Here is a 23098-nt window from a genome sequence, read left to right on the forward strand (position 1 = left end):
ATAGATGTCTGTTGTTTAAAGGCCCCCAGGCTAATAAGGTATTTTGTTACAGCAGCCTGAGCTAACTAATACAGACTCTAAGTTTACCCTGAATTTACTTGAGTTGCTTTTCACCACCAGATATAGAACCACATTTCATAGAACCTTAAAACACTCCCTACTGTGTTGTGCACCAGGATTTTACGTGTACCACTAAGAAAAAAACTACCTCCAATCCCAGTAGGACACAATGCTTCCTTATCACATAGAAAATCATTTTGTGATGCTCATTAAGAGAACTTTTTAAAATCTAACTCAGCATAGATTTCATCCGGTATCTCCCATGCACATCCATTTTTTTAAGTGAAATAAATCAATCAACATATTCCTAAAACTTTTTCACAGAGTCCAACTCTTTTGAATTATTTTTTGACCCAAAGCCAACTTATGTTTATGTTTTGAGACACAATGTCATCTTTCATGGACATTAAGATCATTGGTAATGGAGCATTTCTTAAAATAAATCCATAAGAGACTTTTAAATCCAACAGAGCTGGGCTCCTGTCCCACTTTTCATTGTGCAATATGGGCCTATTTGGACTCCATCCTCCAGGAAGTGCTAATTCCTCTGATTTGTCATTCACCAACTCCCACCCCATGACCATTTGTTCACAGAGGCTAAGAGAATGGCACACATTGTCTCCAGAATTTTTTCCAAGCTCTGGTCACCCACTGTGAAGTTTTTGATGTTATATGTTTCAGGCAATGGCCACTACAAACAAACAGGGGCTATAAGAGACATCTCAGTATCAGAAAACTTTTTTAAAATTATATGCATTTGGAACAAGTGAAATTCAGTTTTATGGGTTTTCTACTTGTTCTTGTGTCTCTCCACCAGAATGTGAGATCAATGCTTTTGCCTATTTGTTTACAGCTATGTCTCCAGCCCTGGCATGTTCAGTGCTCCATAAACATTTATTGAAGACATGATTGAATTAATTCATTCATAAATTCCACTAAGTTACCAATTTAAGAGAGGTTTTCTTCTTTTCAGTTAAAATGTGCTCTTTGTTGAAGAGCAGTATTTATAGTATGATCTTTTCAGAGAGAAATTTTAAGAAGATAAATAACCATAGGTTAAGAGTTATGCTACTTTTTCTTTCTTTTATTTATCTATACTTCCTAAATTTTCTAACATGACATTAGTGCGTTACTAATTTTATAATAAAAGTATATCTGCACATTATTTTAATTCATGCTGCTTTAGTTTTATGTAGTAAGACTAAAGCTATCCATACTGCATAAGAAATGCACAATTGCAATTCAGTTATTTTTGCATTAACTCTATTTTCAACCATTTAACTTTTAGAGCATCTTGCTATAGGGCTCCTTAAAAATGAATGTCTACAGCCTGAGGTTATATGGAAGGAGACCATGTTAAGGTACTTTTGGAATCAATCAAAATGTTGATATTTTATGGTATTTATTGGGCACTGGCTCCTGTGGGTACAAGCAGATCCCTTTTTCTCCCAGGTTCTGTGGTCTTCAGGGAGGGTCCCTGGACATCTGGAAGTTCTCTGTGATCTCACTGTTATGAAGAGGACAGTTGCAGGCCATTGGCAAGTCTATGCCATGCTACTCAAGAAGGCATAAAGAAGCGAAGGAAATTGAAGAACAGATTTCAGTCAAATATTCAGCATCTCAGACTGTTCAATTTCAATCTAGATCAGTGAGGGGATGATAGGGGGGTGTTACAGGCCAAACTGTGCCCCCAACCCCAATTCATATGTGGCAGCTCTAACCCCAGAACCTTAGAATGTGACTGGGTTTGGAGATAGGGCCTTCAAAGAGGTGGCTACATTAAAATGAAACTCTTACGTTGGGTCCTAATCCAATCTAATGTCCTTATAAAGAGAGGAAATCTGGGCAAACAAGAGGGGCAAACAGACGGCCACGTCAGGACGCAAGGGGAAGATAGGCATCTACAAGCAGAAGGGAGGAGCCTCAGAGGAACCAGTCCTGCCTGTAGCTTGATTTTGGACTTCCAGCCTCCAGAACTGTGAGAAAATAGATTTTTGTTGCTTAAGACCCCCAGTCGGTGATATCCTGTTATGGCAGCCTGGCAAACGAAGGCCAGGGGTACCGGGTCAGGGACCTGGAGTCAGCAGGGCTCTTCCTTTAACACAACTTTAAACTCAGAGAGCTTTATCTGAGCCCTGTGGCGGCAGAGGGCCTCTGCACGGTCTGTGGGCATGACAAGGGGCGGTGCTATGAACACCTGCCTGCTCTCAACCTTCCCCCACACCAGACCTCCATGATTTGCTAGATCTTTGTGACAAAGAGACTGATTTGAAATGCTGAGTCTAGCCTCAGTGATGGCCCAGATAGATCAAGGGTGGGCACGGAAAAGGATACGGAAAATAAGAAGCCTAGGAAATCCCCCACCTGCCTAATCAGCCCCTTCACAGGTAGCTCTAAGTTAGTTGCACCTAACAAGACAGAAACGAAAACTTACAGCACAGGAAAAGTAAATGATGGATTATTAACTTGACACTCTCCATTTGGTAAGCATAAATAACAAATTCATTATCTCGGCCCCCACTCTCTTTAACAGGATAGGTTTAATTGTCCTCTTGCCTACAGTTAATTCTCCATCAAAATTAAACCCATCAGCTTGTTCTCAGTTTTACAAACTATGCCGGCAGGGAGAGAGGAGGTCCGGCAGAGGCTGGAGGGGCTGGGAGGAAGGTTATCTTTCCTAGCGCTGCGAGGACGCCAATCCCCAAGGTCTCTGAACCCTCGGCCTTGCAATATGCCTGCATTCACGGTCCCACAGCGACATCGGCTGGTCAGGTCCCAAACCACAGCTTCGGCTGGGAGGAAATGGCACAGGAAAAGCGTTTAAAAGTCGACTATAGCCAAGAATCGCTGTGCAAACGTGTATTTTCAGCATCTGCACATATGCTAGATTTCGAAGAGTCTTTTATAATGATTCTTCCAAATACGTAATATGAATAGCCTGTGATCAGCACAAATTTAAAAGTAAACTTAGAAATGAGAATTTAAAACCTTATGCCAATAAGCCCAAATAAGGTACATTGAATATACAGATTATGAATGGATTTTAATTTTAAAATATAAAGTGGAAGCAAAGCACAGTGTAAGATGGATTCTCAGTTGATATTAAGGCATAAAGTGACTCCTTTTGGGAGGTTATACAGCTATGGCAATTAGCCCAGGCCCAGTGTGAAATACAAGAAAACTAACAATTCAAGGGTGTGATCATTACGAAAATATACTCAAGTCTGTCTTAGCCCTCTTTTATTGGGTTGCCAGATGAAGGGCTTTAGGTATGTATCCTGGCATGGTGCTGAGTTTCTCAAAGTGATGTGAGATTTTTTTTTAACTTTTTTTTAAACAGTATCAGAGACTCTGTAGTTGAAACAGAAGTACGAGGTTCAGATGGGGAAGAAAGAAGAATCTAGAGCCCACACCTATAATTCACAGTGGGGAGCAGAGAAAAGATGAAGAAATATTCTCATGATCCACAGAGTACAGTTTGAAAACAACTGTCTAAAATCGAACAGTGTTCTCAGGAGAAGAATTCAGTGACCAAGTATTAAATGAGGTAATCCAGGCACTCAGGAAATGATTGATTTCTTAATTCAAGGTAAACTCATTTTAAAGGTAAAGGAAATATTGGCAAAGAAAGAATAAGGAAATAAATTAGAACACGAAAAGTCTTAAAATTTTAGATATTAGCATGCTGTATTGTCATAAAAACACGCACAACCAATCAGTGAAAAACAACTGGAAAATCCAATTTCCTATCAAGTATCCACAGCTTTCCAGGTGCTGTGCTAAGAATTACAAACATAAATAAAACTAAATGAAGTGGAGTGCAACCCTAATAAAATCCTGAAACACATGCCTGTTTTCAAGACCAGTGGTTGGTAGAAGTCCTAAGGGCCTTAAAGAATCGTGAGACATATTGCAAGAATCCCTTGCCTAGCACATCATTGTATGCTGGGTAAGTGGTGTCTAGATAACCATTAGCAGGATCTTAATGATAACCCCAAGGAGGCTGTTGAGGAGAATTCAAAAGAAAATAAAGAAATGTTTGGGAACTCTACAGGAAAGGGGATAGTTATGATGTAACAGCAGAAAATTTAGCAACACTGTTGTAAGAAGAGCATGGAAATAGAAAATGTACTTCTGAAAGGGATAATCTAGCAAAGGAGATTTCCAAGCAGTGTATTGAAGATGCCGCCTGCCTATATTTGCTGCTGATAGTAAAATGTGAGTACAGAAATAAAGTAAACTAAATAAAGAACTGCTAAATACAAAGGAATCAGGACTTGCTAGTTTGAAAAGTAAAACTTCTCCTTCCCAGAGAGCAAAAAATTTTAAGATCAAGAAATACCTCCTGCTACAAGACACTCTTAAGAGAAATTAAAGAAGACACTAACAAATGGAAACACATCCCATGCTCTTGGCTCCGTACGAAGAATTATTATTGTCAAAATGGCCATCCTACCTAAAGCAATCTTCAGATTCAATGCAATCCCTATCAAAATACCAATAGCATTCTTCAATGAACTGGAACAAATAGTTCTAAAATTCATATGGAACCACAAAAGACCCCAAATAGCCAAAGCAATCCTGAGAAGGAAGAATAAAGCAGGGGGGATTCTCACTTCCCAACTTTAAGCTCTACTACAAAGCCACAGTAATCAAGACAATTTGGTACTGGCACAAGAACAGACCAGTGGAACAGAATAGAGTACAAATATTAACCCAAACATACACAGTCAATTGATATACAATAAAGGAGCCATGGACATACAACGGGGAAATGACAGCCTGTTCAACAGCTGGTGTTGGCAAAACTGGACAGCTACGTATAAGAGAATGAAACTGGATCATTATCTAACCCCATTTGAAATGGATCAAAGACCTGAATGTAAGTTATGAAACCATAAAACTCTTAGAAAAAAACATAGGCAAAAATCTCTTGGACATAAACATGACCAACTTCTTCATGAACATATCTCCCCAGGCAAGGGAAACAAAAGAAAAAATGAACAAATGGGACTATATCAAGCTGAAAAGCTTCTGTACAGCAAAGGATACCATCAATAGAACAAAAAAGCATCTAACAGTATGGGAGAATATATTCATAAATGACATATCCAATAAAGGGTTGACATCCAAAATATATAAAGAGCTCATGCACCTCAACAAACAAAAAGCAAATAATTCAATTAAAAAGTGGGCACAGGATCTGAACAGACACTTCTCCAAAGAAGAAATTAAGATGACCAACAGACACTGAAAAGATGCTCCACATCTCTAGTCATAAGAGAAATGCAAATTAAAACCACAATGAGATTTCACCTTACACCAGTAAGGATGGCCACCATCCAAATGACAAACAACAACAAATGTTGGCAAGCATGTGGAGAAAGGGGAACCCTCCTACACTGCTGGTGGGAATGTAAATTAGTTCAACCACTGTGGAAAGCAGTATGGAGGTTCCTCAAAAAACTAAAAATAGAAATACCATTTGACCCAGGAATTCCACTCCTAGGAATTTACCCTAAGAATGCAGCAGCCCAGTTTGAAAAAGACATATGCACCCCTATGTTTATCGCAGCACTATTTACAATAGCCAAGAAATGGAAGCAACCTAAGTGTCCATCAGTAGATGAATGGATAAAGAAGATGTGATACATATACACAATGGAATACTATTCAGCCATAAGAAGAAAACAAATCCCACCATTTGCAACAACATGGATGGAGCTAGAGGGTATTATGCTCAGTGAAATGAGCCAGGCAGGAAAAGACAAGTATCAAATGATTTCACTCATTTGTGAAGTATAAGAACAAGGAAAAAAAAGCTGAAGGAACAAAACAGCCGCAGACTCACAGAACCCAAGAATGGACTAACAGTTACCAAAGGGACTGGTGAGGATGGGTGGGAAGGGAGGGATAAGGGGGAAAAAGGGGGCATTACTATTAGAAGACATAATGCAGGATGGGGCACAGGGAGGGCTGTACAACACAGAGAAGACAAATAGTGTTTCTATAGCATCTTACTATGCTCATGGACAGTGACTGTAATGGGGTTTGGGGGGGGACTTGACGATGGGGGGAGTCTAGTAAACATAATGTTGCTCATGTAATTGTAAATTAATGGTACCAAAATAAAAATAATAAAAAGAAATACATCTGGACAAAGATCAAATTCAAGGCATGGTCAGAGAAACATGGTCTAAAGATAAAGCCAAGGGTGTAACGGTACAACATTTGGTTAAGGTCTCAGAAGGCACTCCCTCATTCAAAAACAAAAGGTCTCCTAAAGATCTTGTGTCATTGTCCCTCAATGGTCTCACAGGGAACCTAAACTCCAGAAGATTTTCTTCAAGGAACTTTGGGTATTGGTTTAGTCTAATGAAATGGATTACAAATTAATTCAAAGAAAGCCTATAAAATTTTTTAAAGAATTATATTTTATTGAATTGAAACTATGCCTTTGCATGCTAACATTTCCAGGGTTAGGAAGTAGGCTGAGAAATTACTCAGCATCAAACAAAGGGCCACATGTTATGGGAAAGGTAAGCTATTTCAGAGGATATGGCCAAGAGCCACCGTGAGCCACCCTAAGGATTTGGCCTGAGCCCTAATCATCAAACTGGCCACATGTGCTCAGCTGGATTTCAGAATGGTCATGAACCTGTGACAGCTGTGTGCCTTCATGCCTTTTTGAGCAAGGATGTCTACAATGGTTATTCCATACCTAGCACATCATTATATGCTGGGTAAGTGGGGTCCAGATAACTTATCACCTTAGTTCATAGAACTGTAACTCAAAAGGATCAGTTCTCAATGAGTTATTTCAGAAGTACCAAACATTCAAAAAGCTTCTTCCTCACCTGGACCAGATTTAAATGATGGGATACTGGACATGGATTTGGAGACTGGCATCGTAATGTGATGTGGCTTTGGGGCAGATATAATTTCCGTGTAGGAGGAAATTGTGTTATTGAGGCCAGAAGGAGAACAGGCAGATTGCATTTCCAAAAATGGCTGTGACAATGGTTTTAATCCCAGATTCTCTTCCAGGTCATGGCCTCACCTTGATGCAAGAGAGACTGGAAATGTAGTCTGTATGTCAGACAGTCATGAGTCTGTGCGAGAATCAAAGGTTCCACTACAAAGAAGGAAGAGGAGAACAAATACTGGAAGATACTAAGAGTCGCTACCACGATCATGGAAGAATTAAAGTGTGTGGCCCATGGAAGGAGATGAGAAAAGTCCATCATCATAAGAATGCAGAGAGTGTAGTAGAGAGAAACTGAACAAGGAAGCTGGAAGAGCCTTGGGGACCACTCAGTGCTGAACCTCTGGTCAAACTGGAGGGTTTTAGAATGGTCCTCTGAACATTAAGGAGTCATGTAGAGATGTTTAAGCAGATTAATGACATGATTAGAGCATCGCTTTAAGAAGATGCCTCTGGCAGCTGAGAAGTACTGGCTCTCAAAGTGACAGAGAATACACGTAATCCAGCTATAGTAGATACTCAACACAAGTGGCAAACTAGTGTTTCTGAACACCTTCCCAACATAATGGTAATTTCCCTAATTATGAGTTCTACTTCTCAAGTTAGAAGCTGGAAACTCTTAACCCAAGAGTCCCTTGGAGCTAGACGACTTAAAAGCTGAATAAGACTTAGGCTCAGAAGGAAGCTATGTGAGGAGGCAGCTGTGCTGGCACTCAGTCTTCTGGCAAGTGCAACAGTGAAGAGTCCAGATCTGCAGAAGCAGAGGGGATGGAGCTTCAGCATCTGGTCCTGAGCATCACAGAGGCCAAGTGGCACGCAGCAAAATTGCCAAAGTGAATTCTCTTTTGACAGACAACCTTGACTAATGCAATAGTTTCCTAATGAAAGGGGCAGACTTGGCTGGTAGGTGCCTTTTTCTTTGTGCCTTTCTTCCTACCTGGAATGCAGATGTAACAGGCATTCAGCCCCTATTTTTCAACCATGAAGAGCCACATGTTAGCATCACAGAGCAGGAAGACAGGAAGAGCCAGGGATTTTGAAGTGGACTTTGAAATGGCCGTGGACTGCCATGGACTGCCCACCAACAGATTCCTTCTTATGTAAGTGTAAGAATAGAAATAGGTTAGCATAAGCATAGCCATCTTAAAGGCCTAGAAGCTATTTTCTGAGTATGTGACTTAGAAAGAAAAACTGGAACTGGGTAAGGCCTTGAAAAACAAGCTAATCATGAGCACCGGGTGGTGGGCAGCTGTGGCCTTTAGTCAGCTAACCTTGGTCAGCTAATCCTACATACCAAGCTTATCGTGCAGAACCTCCCTGACAATTGAGGAGTGGTCTTATCTTGCTCCTGCCTAACCCCAGGATGTATGTCTTGCAAAAATAATGTGCAGCTGTGGAAAATTACTATGAGTTAAGTGTTTTGAAAATGCTATATAAACCCTTGGCTCTGAGTGCTCGGGGTCCTTGTTGAGACCCGCTGCGTCAGGCTGACTTGGACCCCAGCTAGCTGGCTGAATAAAGACTTTGCTTGAATTTACATCTCTATGCCTGAGTAGTTTGTTCTCTGGAGAAGCCTCGGAAGCCCGGACCCTAACAGTAAGAAACTGAAATCCCTTTGGTGAAGTGCGTGTGGCCAGATTTCTGATTTCAGCAGCCAAACACAGTCCTAAATGATAGACCAAGCTGCCATAGTCCATACCTGAACCACGAGTGTTGGTTCCATAAACATTTGTCTACTGACACTCACTCCGCCATACTATCCTTTCTTCAGTGGCAGCCAGAGTGATCTTTAAAATGCAGGTCAAGTCATTTCACTCTGCCCAATGCTTCTGAACTTCCCCAGTGTATTTGAAATAATACATAGGCCCTATCATGGCAGAGAGTAGCCGGTTCTCATGTACCACTCTGATCTCATCTCTAACCTCTTTCTGCTCTATTCGCTAAATTCAGTTCAACCTCTGTTCGATCAAGATCTATTGTGCTTCAGAGCGTTGCACTTGCGGTGTCCCAGAAACCTTCTCAGAGCTGGCTCTTTCGCGCCGTTCTGGTCTTCCTGAGCCCACTGCCTAAGATAAATCCCTGTTTATTTTCTTAGTAGCATTCATCACTATTGGAACCATTCATTTTGTTTTGTTTTGTTTTGCTTTTATTACACTACATACAATAAAATGCACAGATTTTGGCATACAGCTTTGATTAACTTTAATATGTATATACACTCATGTAATCATCATCCTAATCAAGATTATTTGGAATCACTTAAATTATTTTTTGCTTGTTTATTTTTGTCTCTATCCAGATGATGCTCCACATGGGCCAGTTCACTCTTTCAAGAGTGAAAGAACATGAAAGCATTGAGTTTGGCTCATAGATGAGATTCATGGACATGAGTACTGGAACGGACAACCCGAGTACTGAGCCATCCGGTGCTAAAGAATGAGATTCCCTCCCTTTCCACAATTCCTTTCCCCCAGACTATAGGGCTGAGGATATACCTTAGCTACGAAGCACAAGTCATTTCAAAGTTTGTCATTTGCTTAGGGATTTACACAAGTGGGTCATAAAGAGATGTTTGCTCAGTGGTGGGCCTTTTGAAGAAATTCCTGCAGGACCTGGGGAGAAACTATTTGGATGCATGGGGAGGGATATAAAAAGTGGACCAACATTTCTCTTCATAATATACAGAGAACTACATTGGGGTATTAACAAGGTGTCCAGGGACATATTGCTCTTCCTCATGGATTTAAATCAGAGGTCACAAATACAGTTGCTACAGGGGCCAAGAAAGAAAGAGAAATGGGCTGGGTGGAAAATGATAAATAGCAACTACTTCACTGCCTTAGGGGATACTTGAGAGAAGATGAGGTCTATGTCAAACCAGAGACAGAAGGCCCTCCCTTCAAAGGGAGCAGGAGCTACTCACCTCCAGACGCTAGTCCCTAAACAGGAAAGAATGCTGAGTGTTGCCAGATTTTCCTAGTCCTGAAGAAAAGCCAGATATCTGGGTTTTTATGTAAAATTTCCTGATTTTAAGTGTTAGCAATGAATTAAATTTATAAAACCATATGCTGGATAAACAAAACATGTCTGTAGACTGAGCCAATTTCACTGGCTGCAAGGTTGTGACCCTTTCAATTCACTTATACAGTTTGAACTATGAATTAAAGTTTTGCCTTAATTGGAGAAGTATATTTGCCTTCACAATGACTTGCTGAACAAAATGGAGAATAAAGAGGGATAGTAGACACCCTGGCAAGTATTGGACTTGAAATGCTCATATCCTCCTTGAAATTATCAATGCAAAGTCAAAATTTACTGCCCTCCTGCGCCCTTCCCCATGACTCAGACTTGGGGAAGTGTACTGTTTGGAAGGAAGGAACCAATCTCAATCTCAGTAAGGGTTTTCTGGAAGAACAAAGGACAACCATATCGTGGAAGTTAGAAAAAAAGGAGTGCCTTTGCAAAATTGTATAAGTCTGTGGTTGTTAGAAATGAGATTAGTATCTGGGAATATCCATGAGAGCATCCCGCTCAAGATGGGTATAATTCCTGGGACAGGGACCAGCTCTTGAACCAAAGGGACATTCAAATTTGGAACTAATTTTAAGCTTCTCCCTTTTGTTGTAATTCCTTGACCCTTCAGTAAAATCAGAGCGTGTAAGAATAAGAAAGCAAAGGAAGAAAGTAGAATGGATGTGAAGCCTGCCCAACCTCACCCCTCCACAGGCATGGAGAGAGGGAGCCCTATTTATTGAGAAACTGTATCTCGCAGAGAAATGAGTAGTTGTCTACAGCAAAGCTGGGAGCAGAGATGAAAAGACCAGTGGCCTAGGGAACAGCTCAGGAGGGGCACAAATCAAAAACTTCCCTTTGAATTTATACCAAGAAAATATCCTTTCAAGAAGAAAGCTCTGTTGCCAATAAAATGGAATTGTGGGGACTTCAGACCTCAACCAGTAATTTCTAAATTTTTAGCAGTAGCTCCTCCTTCCAAAAAAAAAATGTTATAATTGTTGAAACTGGGTGATCAATATACGGATTCATTATCTTGTTCTCTCTACTTGTGTGTATGTTTGAAATTTTCCATGATAAATATTTTTAAAGAAATATGGCACTGAAATTTCATACACAAAACATGTGGTTTAAACACTGCCAAATTATTTTTCCAAGATTCTGCATACTTGCTAAGAATCATTTCCAAAGAATTTTTGGCAGATGATCTGCCATTGCATAAATGCTTAAAATAACATGAATTTTGAAATAGTCAAAGTTGGATACCTCTGCTTGTGAGAAAATAATGTTAATATTGATGCAAATGAGAATCAGACAGGTATCTCACCAAGAAAGTATATTTATCTTTTTTATTTTATTCCATGCATTTTCAAACAATTGCAAATAACGCATAAATTTGTTATTCTATATCACACTAGTATATGTTACAAAGTCTGCTAGAGAGATGCTCAGGGCTATGTTTCTATCCTCTGGGTTACAAAGATGTGAGCAAAATATTTAAGTTAAATTAAGGTACCTACAGGCAAACCTGACAAAGAGTGGCACATTGTGCTACATAATAGATTGAGATTTTTTTTAAATATCATGGCACTCCATCTTCACCTACCTGTCAGCTCCGTGTCATTTGTTATTAATTTAACACCAAACAGCCTGGAAAAAGCTGCAAGCTAGTGAGTGTACACAAATCAGGAGCAAAGATGTCTAAACCTCCTCGGAGATTCTTATTCACAAACTTTAAGGGACTTTGAAAAATGCCCCTCAGTTTAGAGGATGTTCGATATGAAATCAAATAAACTATCCAAATGCAAGTTTCAGTTGCCTAATTTAAATACAGAAACTGAGAATAAGATATGGGCATCCAGGTCATCTCTGGAATTCCAAGCAGCCGTGTGGGAGTTCATACATCTCTTCCTGATTTTCTGTAGCATCTGCTTCCTTAATTACACACATCTATTCCCAGCATCAGTTGATTCTGAGACAGGGACATGTATGTGCTCCTCAGCAGGATGAGTTCGAGGGAAAAATGTGTCTAGTGTACGGGCTGATTTTTACAGCAGAGCTCCCTCACTAACAATCATGTTTGGCCTTACACTGAAGAATTAAACAAAACAAAATCCACATTAGCCAAAGTCCAGGCTCAGGTGAGTCATCTTCATTTCAATACCTTTCCAAATGCCAAGTCCTACTCTCAAAAATGTTTTAAAACAAAATGACCCTTTAGTGTCAACTACCCGAAAAAAGACCTTCCTCTACTAAATTTTACAATCAAACCCCAGCTGCTTAGGTCAGTGAGCATATACGTCCACATTTGTTGAAAGCCAAGGATTAAATCTAAAGTTTGGCACTCATCGTAATGTAACGGCAACTGACTAAATGCTCACCAAACCTGTTTCCTGTTCAGAAAATCAATAAGGGATGCTGAGGCTCTAGGGACTAGCAAGAAGAGAAAGCTAGTACCACCCCGAGGCCACTGACGGCTCTAAGATCACACAGCCTGCCTTCTGGTCTTCCCATACATATGAGATGGACTCCTTTCGATTTATGGGTTGGGTGCCTCAATGGCTGATATTCTTCACGCCCCAAGAGAGTTTGAAAGGAAGTCTATTGCTCGCACACACGGACTGTGGAGGGGAGAAGAGCAGGTGCAAGCCTGTCTGAAATGCACGAGCAAAGAGCAGAGAGTGAGTTTGGCCTTCATGGTGTCTGAGAGGTCAGCGCATGCCCAGACTAGGACTGTGAGGTTCAAACACCCTCTTGGTGTCAAGAGCTCAGGAAGTGTGTGGGGTTTCCTTATATAAAGTACCAGATGTGTGGGAGTCTGCAGGGGAATGGTGGAAGCCTAGAGGCTTTCAACCACCAAACATCAAAATGGACTCAGGCTCGATCACACAAATGAATACAGGAAGGGAGCAAGGCATAAACATTCCAAATTCTGGCTCACCAGTCTCCTGCCTGTGCCTCCCACCCTGGACTTATCCTGAAGCCAGATGGTAAGTGATCCTGGGTGATGTTGTCAGTTGGGTGATGTCAGTCTTTGGGGACCAGAGCAGAGCCAAAGAGAGTGGAGAATGGAACCAGGCAGCCAATGCAGAATAAGCAGTTGATACACAGATTACATTACTCAACTTCCCTTCAGTCAGCTATGGCTTCACGACTGAGTTCAGCCAGTGGCACATGGACAAAAGTGATGTGCACATTTCTAGACCTAGCCCGTAACACTGGGCATGCCCCTGAATGCGCTCCCTCTTTTCCAATCACAGGTCAGATTGAACAAGTCCAGAGGAGAACTTTGAGGCCCCAGAGGATGATGGGGCCACTAGACTATATGAGCCTGAGTTTCTAAATAAAAGTGGTTCGAAAAATGAACTCTTTTGTGCTATGCTGCTGAGATTGTGGCATTACTTGTTATAGGGTGTTATAGAGGCAGTTGTGCTCTCCCCATGTGACCAACACACACATGAATACACACATGAATACACTGGGAAAGAAAAAGTCTGAACTGAGCTGAAGTTTGCAAAAGATTCTGAGAATCTTTTTTTAAAAGCCATTTAAAAATTATTAGCAGAGAAAAACCATGAAATAAGAGCTTACTTATTTGAGATCAAAGTTATCAAACCTTTGTTTCACAAGCTTCACCCCTGTCACTTGCTGGCAGCATTATGGAAGATGTGCTCTATTGTATGGAAGAAAAGAGAGAAAAATAGCTATTGGGTAGGAATCCAACAGCATTTGCCACAGGTGGGGACAGTGTGGCACTTCAACACCAGCACGGAGATCACTAGTCCTTGAAAGGGACTGGAGTTTGGACTGCTACAAAGCCCATTCTCCTTGGCCAGTGCTCTCCTGTGTCTCCCTAAGATTCCACTCCTGAGATTGCGATTCACTAATCTTCATTCATTCATTCTAGAAACATTTCTTGAATGACTACTCCATGCCAGTTTCCTCTTAAGTAACTTCGTGTTGACTCGTCAGAGCCCCAGATGTGAAGAAATAAGTGCAATGAGGTGTGGCAAGTGCTTTGCTGGAAGTGTGCATGGGCGGCCCCACAAGGGGGGTAGCCAGCTCTGCCTGGGTCAGGCGGCAGGGGTACAGACAGAGGGAGAAATTCTTCAGAGAGATGACCCTGAGCAGACTGAAAGGAAGTGGCTATATGGCACATGCTCCTCAACAGCCTGGACTCCTCTGGAGCAGGAAGAACCAGCCTGATCCAAGGGCTCTATCTGTTCTGGGCACACTGACCACAGGCCGACTCTTCACTCTGGGAGTAGTGGGGGGAACATGCTTCACTGTTGGGCCTTCCTCCAAAGAGGTTAGAAAGATACTCTGCTGCTATGAATCCTGTGATTATCTGACACCATCGCCCCCCTGGCTGAGGGTGAAGCTCTTCCCTAACACGTCCTCAGCTCAGTGACAGTCTTGGGGCTAGCCACCACTGCACTGTAGTGACCCTGGCTGGCTCCCAGGCCAGGCACCACCCAAGGTCTGATGAACTGATGACCCCAAGGAGAGCCTGAGGCTTCCAGCTGAGCTGCCACTGAGGCTGAGTTACAAGGCTGTAGAGAACACATCAGGCTGGGACAGGCCTCAAAACCTGGGAAACGGGGTTATTTCATTTGTCTGAGGTTCTTTGCTAACTGGAATGCTGTAAAAACTTATTTTCTTACTCTTTTCTGAGCCTCAATTTCTTTATCTGTAAAAAGGGGTAATAATAGAGTTTGCTCCTAAAGTTGTTGTAAGAATTCACAAGTTACTACAAGAGCTTAGAACAATGTCCAGCACACAAGAGAGACTGACAAATGTTTGACAGTCTAGTTGCAAAGAGGAAGAAGGTGATGAGATGGTAAGTGGCCACCTCTTCAGCTCAGAGAAGGTGGTCCAGCGGATTGATAATGGGTGATTGAGGGCTGAGGAAAGGAAATGATTTTTCCTTTAGTAAACGAGTGTTAACTCCTGATCTGTAGCTTCCTGAGTCTTTTTCATTAGCACCAGCCTATCCAGCACAAACAGGTTTTTGCTTTTGCGGTTTTACTATTTCCTTAAAGGCAGAACTCCACCATATCCTTGCTATCTGTATGTTAATCATTTGGCCCACTGACCTGGCTTTCAGCATTATTCTGTATTTTTGCGTGTTCACTTATTCATTCAACAGATGACTTTATCCAGTGCCTTCTCTGTTCTGAGCCTCGTCCCAGGTTCTGATGACTCAGTAATAAACAGGACACAATCCACGTCCCAGTGAGACAAGAAGGCAGTTGAGATGCAGTGGGGTAATTCTTGTGCAGGAAGCATTCCCCAGGCTGCCCTGAGAGTCAGCCTCTCAGCCCTAGGAGGGCCTGGGGAGGGAGAGGACGGTATTCCTGGGGGAGAGAACCAGAAATGCAAAGGCCCAAAGGCAAGAGAGCACATGGGGATCTAGGCAGGGCTGCAGCATAGACCAGGCAGAAAGTGTCACAAGGCAAGTCTGAAGAAGTGAACAGAGGTCAGGTTATAAAGGATCCTAGTTGTTGGGCTAAGGAGGCTGACTAAATTCCAAGTGCTTAGAGAAACCACAGGTCTGTTTTTCTTAGGGGAGTGACAAAATTAATTGGCAGTTTAGATAGATGTTAGAGCTGCAGGGTGGAGGACAGATGGGAAGTGAGCAAAATGGCTATTAAGACCCCAGAGAGACCACTGAACATTTTCAGATAGCCAGTGATTGCATTGTGCTGAGGCATAAGTAAGGAGGATGGGGAGAAGGGGACATAAAGGGCAGCTTTCCAGGGGTGAACAGTGACCAGAAGCAGCCTGGGCCCAGAACTAAACATAGTGTTAAGACTTTTAGTCAATCTTCCCATGCTGGGGGCGCAGAGGACGGAAGGCTGCTTTGTCCCTGGTCTTGAATCCACTCTCAGATGCCCACCTATGGAACATGAAAGAAGGGAAGAGGGATGGCACCTGGACTTCTGAGTTCACAAATGCTTAATATCACTCCGTGGGCTGGGGGTTGTGAGGGAAGGGGCAGGTCTGGGGAATGGGCCTGACAGGTAGTATAGTGACTTCAGTTCAGACATGTTGAGATTGAACTGCCCTCAGACTCGGCATTGCTGACCTGCCCAGCCCTACCTCTCACCTTGTCTCCTGAGCAGTTCCTACAAATAAATGTATTTTCTTTGCTTCCCGGCCTTTCCACATGCAATTCCCACTACTCAGAACTCTGCCAGCACTGCTCCATTCCACCTCTCACCTGACCACCTCCTTTTCACCCTTCAGGTCTCAGCATGGAAACCATGACCTCCTGGAAACCTCCCCTGACCTCCTCCATCTCAGATTAAGTGACACACCCTTCCTCCCTACTATGTTCTTGCATGCTCCCCACTTGCTGATCATTGCCTATTATACCATTCTAATTATTTTTTGGTCACTTCCCTCAAAACACCCTAAGCCTGCAGAGTGTCCCTGGTGCTTAATTCAGTGCCTGGCCACAGTAACGGCTTAATGAACATATGGGGTGAATGCAGGACAGGCGTAGATGTGAGAGGTGTTGGCAACAAAGGGGTAAAAGCGTACATAGCACCTGCATCTCCTTATTTAACACACAGCTATGTTGCTTAAACATGGGTTTAAAACCCCAGCATATTCTGAAGTAGAAAGTTAAGCTCTCCTAAAACTGACATTTTTCAGAGAGGCACTGCTAAGAGCAATCTGATACGGTAACAGCTTCTGGGACATGCAGCTCATTTTAGCAGATGCCAATATGACATACAGAAAGCTGGCAGGCTGGCTCTGAAAAGAAGTCAGCCAATTCACGTTCCACTTGCCAAATTAATTTCATTTGATGTTTAATTTGTATCCTAAGGTACTGTGGATTCAAAACCTGACTATAACAGCAGATCTGAGAAGTGTTCCATTTGACAAAGTCAAATCATCAGGTTACTTTTACTGTAAGTGAAGCTGTCTTGATAAGGATACTCTGCAATCAGAAAAATCCCCCAAAATATTCAGATCATTAAAATATACATTTACTGATCATTTTATTTTATATTTTATATTGAATTAGAGTTGACACATAAAATATATTAATTTCATGTGTACAACATAGTGATTCAACAATTATGTACATTATGAAATGCCCTGAGAGTCAGCCTCTCAGCCCTAGGAGGGACTGGGGAGGGAGAGGAGGGTATTCCTGGGGGCTAAGTGTAGTCACCATTTGTCACCCTACAGACTTACTACAATGTCAACAATATTCCCTATGATGTACCTTTCATCCCCTGATTCAATTATTTCATAAGTGGAGTTTATCCCTCTTTATCCCTTTGCCTATTTTGCCTCTTCCCCCAAACCCCTCCCTTCGGGCAACCAGTAGTTTGTTCTCCATATTTCACGTGTCTATTTCTGCTTTTTGTTTTGTTTTTTAGATTCCACATGTAACTGAAATCATATTTGTCTTTCTCTGTCTTATTCACTTAGGATAACTGATTATTTTAATTAAAATATCTTTCTCTTCTTTCTTATGCCTAATGTTGAGTGAAGAAAGAGCATGCAATATTAGGTCACCAAAATTACAGAAAGGAGCTGGTAGGGAGTTAGAACTGTGTGGGCTTGAAAAGCAGAAAGCTGAGTTGAAATTTCAGATCCTCCATCTATTAAAGGGACTCTTAACTCTGGCTACACATTAGAATCACCTGGGGATTTTTTTTTTTTTAATACCAATGCTTGGTCCTACCTCAGACAAAATAAATCAGAATCTCCAAGAGAACAGCATGATATCTGCATTTTTAAAAACCCCAAGTGATCACGCAATATCTATAAGCTATGGGAATTTGGACAAGTAATTTAATAACCCTGAATACAAAATGGAGTGTAGTAGACATCCACCAGTCATAGCTAACCATCACCTTTTCACTTTTTTTTTATATAATAGTTTTTTGCTATAGTTTTTTGCTAGAGTATGGCTTGACAAAAGCCCCATACATCCCAATTGGTTGACATGTCCTTATAATTCCTTAAATTTATAGTACCATCTCTGTCTTTTCTTTTTTCTTTGCACTTTATTTACTGAAACAGATCTGTTCTGCAGAGTTTTCTGGACTCAAGAATTTGTTGATTACCTCTCCATGGTGTAAGTTAACATGTTCCCATTTCCCACTACTAATTTCAAAAACTGACTGTTAGATTAAAAGACTTGATCACATTCAGATTCAATTGGTGAAGCTACTTCATAGGTTATGATGTGTATATATCTTGGAAGTACATTGTGTATACTTGTTCCTATTTTTGTGATATGAACAGTAATTAATAATCATTGCCTAGATCTACAATTTCACTGGGGGATGTAAAATAGCAATATTCTGTTATTTTACCTTCATTTATTAGCTGAAACTCCTCTATGAAGAAAAACTTCCTTTCATCAGTATTTGGATTCCCTGAAATACACTATCTATAGGATAATCAAGAAAAAAATGTTTTTTTATTTGTTCCCATTATTTATCACTTCTCAAAATAATGAAAAGGATCTCTAGAATCTTCCAAAGGTGGCCAAAGAGGATTGTTTTCATTTTGTTCTTGGATTTTTCTTAGTATCATTATGAACTCATAGATTTAAACATATATAAAGTGTTATAATCCATTGCAACTATTCTTAATGACACTCAAGGAGTCTTAATGACTATAGTCTTGTCACACTTTAGGATTGTTGCCAATCTGCTAGGTTAGAAATGGTATCGATGTGGTTATAATTTGCATGCCTCTTATTATGCATACATTTGAACATCTTTTTGTAGTTTTAAGGGACCGTTGTAATATATTTCGTGAACTGTTTGTCCATATTTCTACCCATTTTTCTGTATAGTCAGTTCGGTCTCTTTCTTCTCTTTTTAGGAGTTCTTTTATGCATTAAGGGTATTAAACTTTCATAATGACCTAAGTTGCAAACAGACAGCTGACCTCTCATTTCCATTTGTATGCCTCGACATAAAGCATGGAATTACTCTCTTGTCTAAGTGCCTTGGCTAAAACCCTCTAACACAGTGTTATAAAATAGTGGAGAGGGTGAACATTCTTTCCTCTGGCCTTAACAGTAAAGCCTCTAATGTTTTCCTTCTAAATAAAAAATAAACTGCTACGTTTGGGACTTAGGGACACATACACATTTTATAATGATATTAATTGCAAGTGTTCCCATTTTTTCAAACATTCTTTTTACTTTGTGCATGATTTTTGTTTTTTTGCCATTCAAAAGTTTTTTTATTGTTCTGTAGTCAATGTATGGATCATTCTCCTTATTGCATCTGTATTTGGATTGGAGCAATGGTTAAGAATGTTTCCCCCATTCCAAGAGTATAGAGGAATATTTGGCTGGACATCTAGAGTTAATTTGTGTGTATGGTGAAGGCCTTTGTATTTTGTGATTCGCCTTTTAATGTCCTTGCCCATTTTTTCTATTAGGGTGTTAACTTTTCTTACACTTTTCTCTGATGTTTATTTTTATTTTTAATTATAGTAACTGTAAGTGTGGGGAGAGGTAACCCCAAGGCAAAATACCTCTAAAAAGTGAAATCGGTCAAAGGGAAAAATAAAGTTGAAAACCCGTTTATTGCTTACAAACTGCAGTCTGGGGCAGAGGCAAGCAAGCAAGACCCTCCCCCTCACCTCTCAGGTTCAGACATGCCCTTGGTTGCCCAGGTAATACCCATTGATATGGAGATGAACTCTCCACCCCTGAGGATATGCAAATGTGCTAAAGCCAGGCGAGATATTCTGGAAATGTTACAGTTTTACCCACAGTAACAAATGTATCTATTTTAAAAAGTCAGAAGTACTCTAAGCATTGCAGGGAAAAAATAGCAATCCCTTGCCTTACTCTTCTCCCAACTCCATTCCTGCATCCTAGAGGCAATCCTTTCAACTCTTTTAGCTGTTTCTTCTGATATTTATCTCCATGTTTCTCAACAATCTTCTTTAGTTACTACTTTTTCCTTGATTATTTTAAATGCTATATGCTGAATTCTTCTGGTGGAGCATAAGAATTTAGTACTTATGAAACATCCATCCATCTCACTCACATACATGAACCCTTTTCCCTGTACAGTTGTATCATAATTCTTGATAAAACTATTTAATATTTATATTGTTATGACATAAAAATACTATTTACTAATGGCCTTTATAATATAGTATACAACTTACAATGGGGTTATATCCTAATCAACCCACCGCTAAGCTGAAAATGCCATAAATTGAAAATGCATTGAATACACCTAGCCTACATACCACCACAGCTTAGCCAGGCCTACCTTAAACATGCTCAGAACACTTAGATTAGCCAATAGTTGGGTAAAATCATCTAACACAAAGCCTACCTTATAATAAAGCATTGAATATCTCATGTAATGTATTGAATACTGTACTGAAAATGAAAAACAGAATGAGTAGTGTGTACAGATTGGTTGTAAGTGTATCAGTTGTTTACCGTGTCACTGCACAGCTGATAAGGAGCTCTGGTTCACTTCTCTGCCCAGCATCACAAGAGAGCATCGTACTGCATAGCATTAGCCTGGGAAAAGATCAAAATTCAAGATTCAAAGCATAGTTTTTACTGAATGCATTACAACTTTCACACCATTGTAAAGTCAAACAATCATAAGTAGAACCATGTGTAAGCCAGAGACAAAAAGATTTTCCTTCTGGTATAACCTTTGGTTCTTTCAGAAGCTGGTAATTGGACCAGTTGTTCATTTACTTCATTTTCTAGGTACTATTATGAATTCTTCCTAAACGCTCTGGGAGAATTGAAGGACTCTCAGTGTGGTCAAATCCTCAAGTAACCTGTTGATCGCACTCATTCTGCCCCTGGCCCACCTCTGCTATCGCTTTCTATCCTACCTAGTCTGGCCACCTGTGTTCAGGCCTACTGCACAATGCCACATTAGGTCTCACTGCGCTCTCCACTGCAAATTATCATCACCTATCTCCTGCGTTGGCTTCCTTGTTTCCCACAACCTGTATCTGTTTCTTGGGGTTTCAAGCTCGTTTCCTCATTTTAATGTTACAGATCCTTCAGTAGCATCCTGAGAAACGTGGGCAAAATGTAAAATTTTGAAACTGCATGTCTAAGAATGTCTTCATTTTACCCTCACTATTGATTAATAATTTAGGTGGATATAGAATTCTAAAAATCAATTTACTTCAGAATTATACAGACTTCGTTCCATTTTCTTCTGGCTTACAATGCTGTTGATAGGTTCAATGCCTTGCTGACTTCTCATTCTTCATATGAAATCTGTTCTTTTCCCTCCAGAAGCTTTTAGAATCTTGCTTCAGTCTGGGTACTCTCAGGAAAAAATAAGTCATTTTATGTATTCTGTATATAAGAAACGATATAGAATTAGGGACTTTCATGGTTGTTGGAAAGCTGAAGGAGCAGAGGTCATGGACGCTGTCACCAAAAGTCGGAGGAGTTCATGCTAAAGATCTCGGCCTGAAGCATTGAGGCAAGTGATTCTCAGAAGCTTTTTGAAGTTCTCAAGAACCTCTGAGAAGCTGCCATCAAGCTCTCAGAATTCAGTAATGAAGAGGGTAGTTCTAAAGAATCTGCCAGGAAGTCATGGAATCTCCTGTCTACCAACACATTTGACTGCAATTGTCAATGGATTCACTCCCATCTCCCAACCCTCATACAAGGTCCTCCCACAAGCAAACTCTAAACAAAAACCATTCAGACGAGGGGACTCTGGAAAGTGCAGCTCAGCCTGGAAAATGAGCGATCGTATTGCTGAGTGAAACACAGACAATCCGGCACAGTCTACATCTTTGTCAACTCAGCCTCTAAACACACCCTCCTTGTCAACATTTAACTTCCAAATAAAGATATGTTCAACATTATGCTTTCCCATTACATGATTCAACAATTCTTCATACAACCAAACCTCAAAGAAGAAAGCCAAAGTTCTACTTTTCCACCTTTGAATACATGTTTCCTCATCTTTCTTCTGATTCACAGTCTTCTTTTGCTATCCTAAAGCCGAAAACTGAGATGTGGAAACAACCACAAGGTAGACATGAATACTACTAGGTTTTGTGGGAATAAGAGAGGAGAAAAAGAAATATCAGTTAATACATACAGATGTCCATATAGAAGCAAGACAGGAAATAGTGTTTCTGTGACTGGTCACCATGCCACAGTTGGTATTTACATTCCCTTCTCCTACCACCCATTCCCTCATTCCATTTGTTCCCCACAAGCACCTCAGCCAGTCACATTTTATGGGGAGGGCCTGGTAGGCCTGATAAACTAAATCTTTATTATTGAACTTTTCATGCCATAAATGGTCCTGCCTATAGAGCATGAAAATACTGCAAGATTACCAAGAGAATCTCCTGGGTCCCAGGTATTCCTCCTTGCTCCCATCATGTCATAGCAAACCAATTGACTCCTGAAAATCAAAATCACTTTTCCCATCCAGTACAGTAACCCTCTTACTTGCCTGACAAAGTGACCAGATGGAAATCTAAGCTTCCTGTTTAACAGAACCATCGATTGTGTCCCCTTATAGAAGCATTCCCTGACCTCTAAACCAGCAGAGCTCAATGCTATGGAGATGGAAAGCACAAATGGTGCTAGTAGGGAGATGGATTAAAGATGGTGGCGTGAGAGGAGAGACAGAGGCTTCTAAATTGTATCCTAAAACTGGATACAATTAGAAAATTTAATTGGCGCAACTAATCCTGAGAGAGCAACAGGAAAGAGGACGTGTCAGGCTGCACATACCTGGAGAAAACAGAAGACTTCAGCGAAAAGGGTAAAGTACCAGAGCTGTAGCTCCGTGGAACCCGAGCCCCTCCCCCACCCCAACTCACCGGCGGGAGGAAGAGAAACAGAGCAGAGAGGGAGTGGAAGGCCTGGGACTCAGCAGAATACCTAGCTCTGGAAATCTGCACTGGGAGCACAAACCTACATTTCATGGTGCTTTCATGAGACTCGCATGACTACTGGGTTGGAAAGTTAATACAGGCAGAGTTCCTTGGGAGACTGGGATTCCGGCTACTTGTGGAAAGCAGGGG

The 23098-nt window shown here is 41.0% G+C and overlaps 1 protein-coding gene across 1 annotated transcript in view; it reads right to left on the reverse strand.

Annotated features, from left to right (window-relative positions):
- Positions 1-23098, reverse strand: part of LOC140846870 (uncharacterized) — a 124656-nt gene that overhangs the window by 44810 nt on the left and 56748 nt on the right. Inside the window, exon 3 of the mRNA XM_073225011.1 lies at positions 20508-20591. Coding sequence (XP_073081112.1) covers positions 20508-20591 — 84 coding nt within the window. The remainder of the gene's footprint in view (positions 1-20507; positions 20592-23098) is intronic.

This window comes from Manis javanica, chromosome 16, assembly GCF_040802235.1.
Source record: "Manis javanica isolate MJ-LG chromosome 16, MJ_LKY, whole genome shotgun sequence".
NCBI lineage: Eukaryota > Metazoa > Chordata > Mammalia > Pholidota > Manidae > Manis > Manis javanica.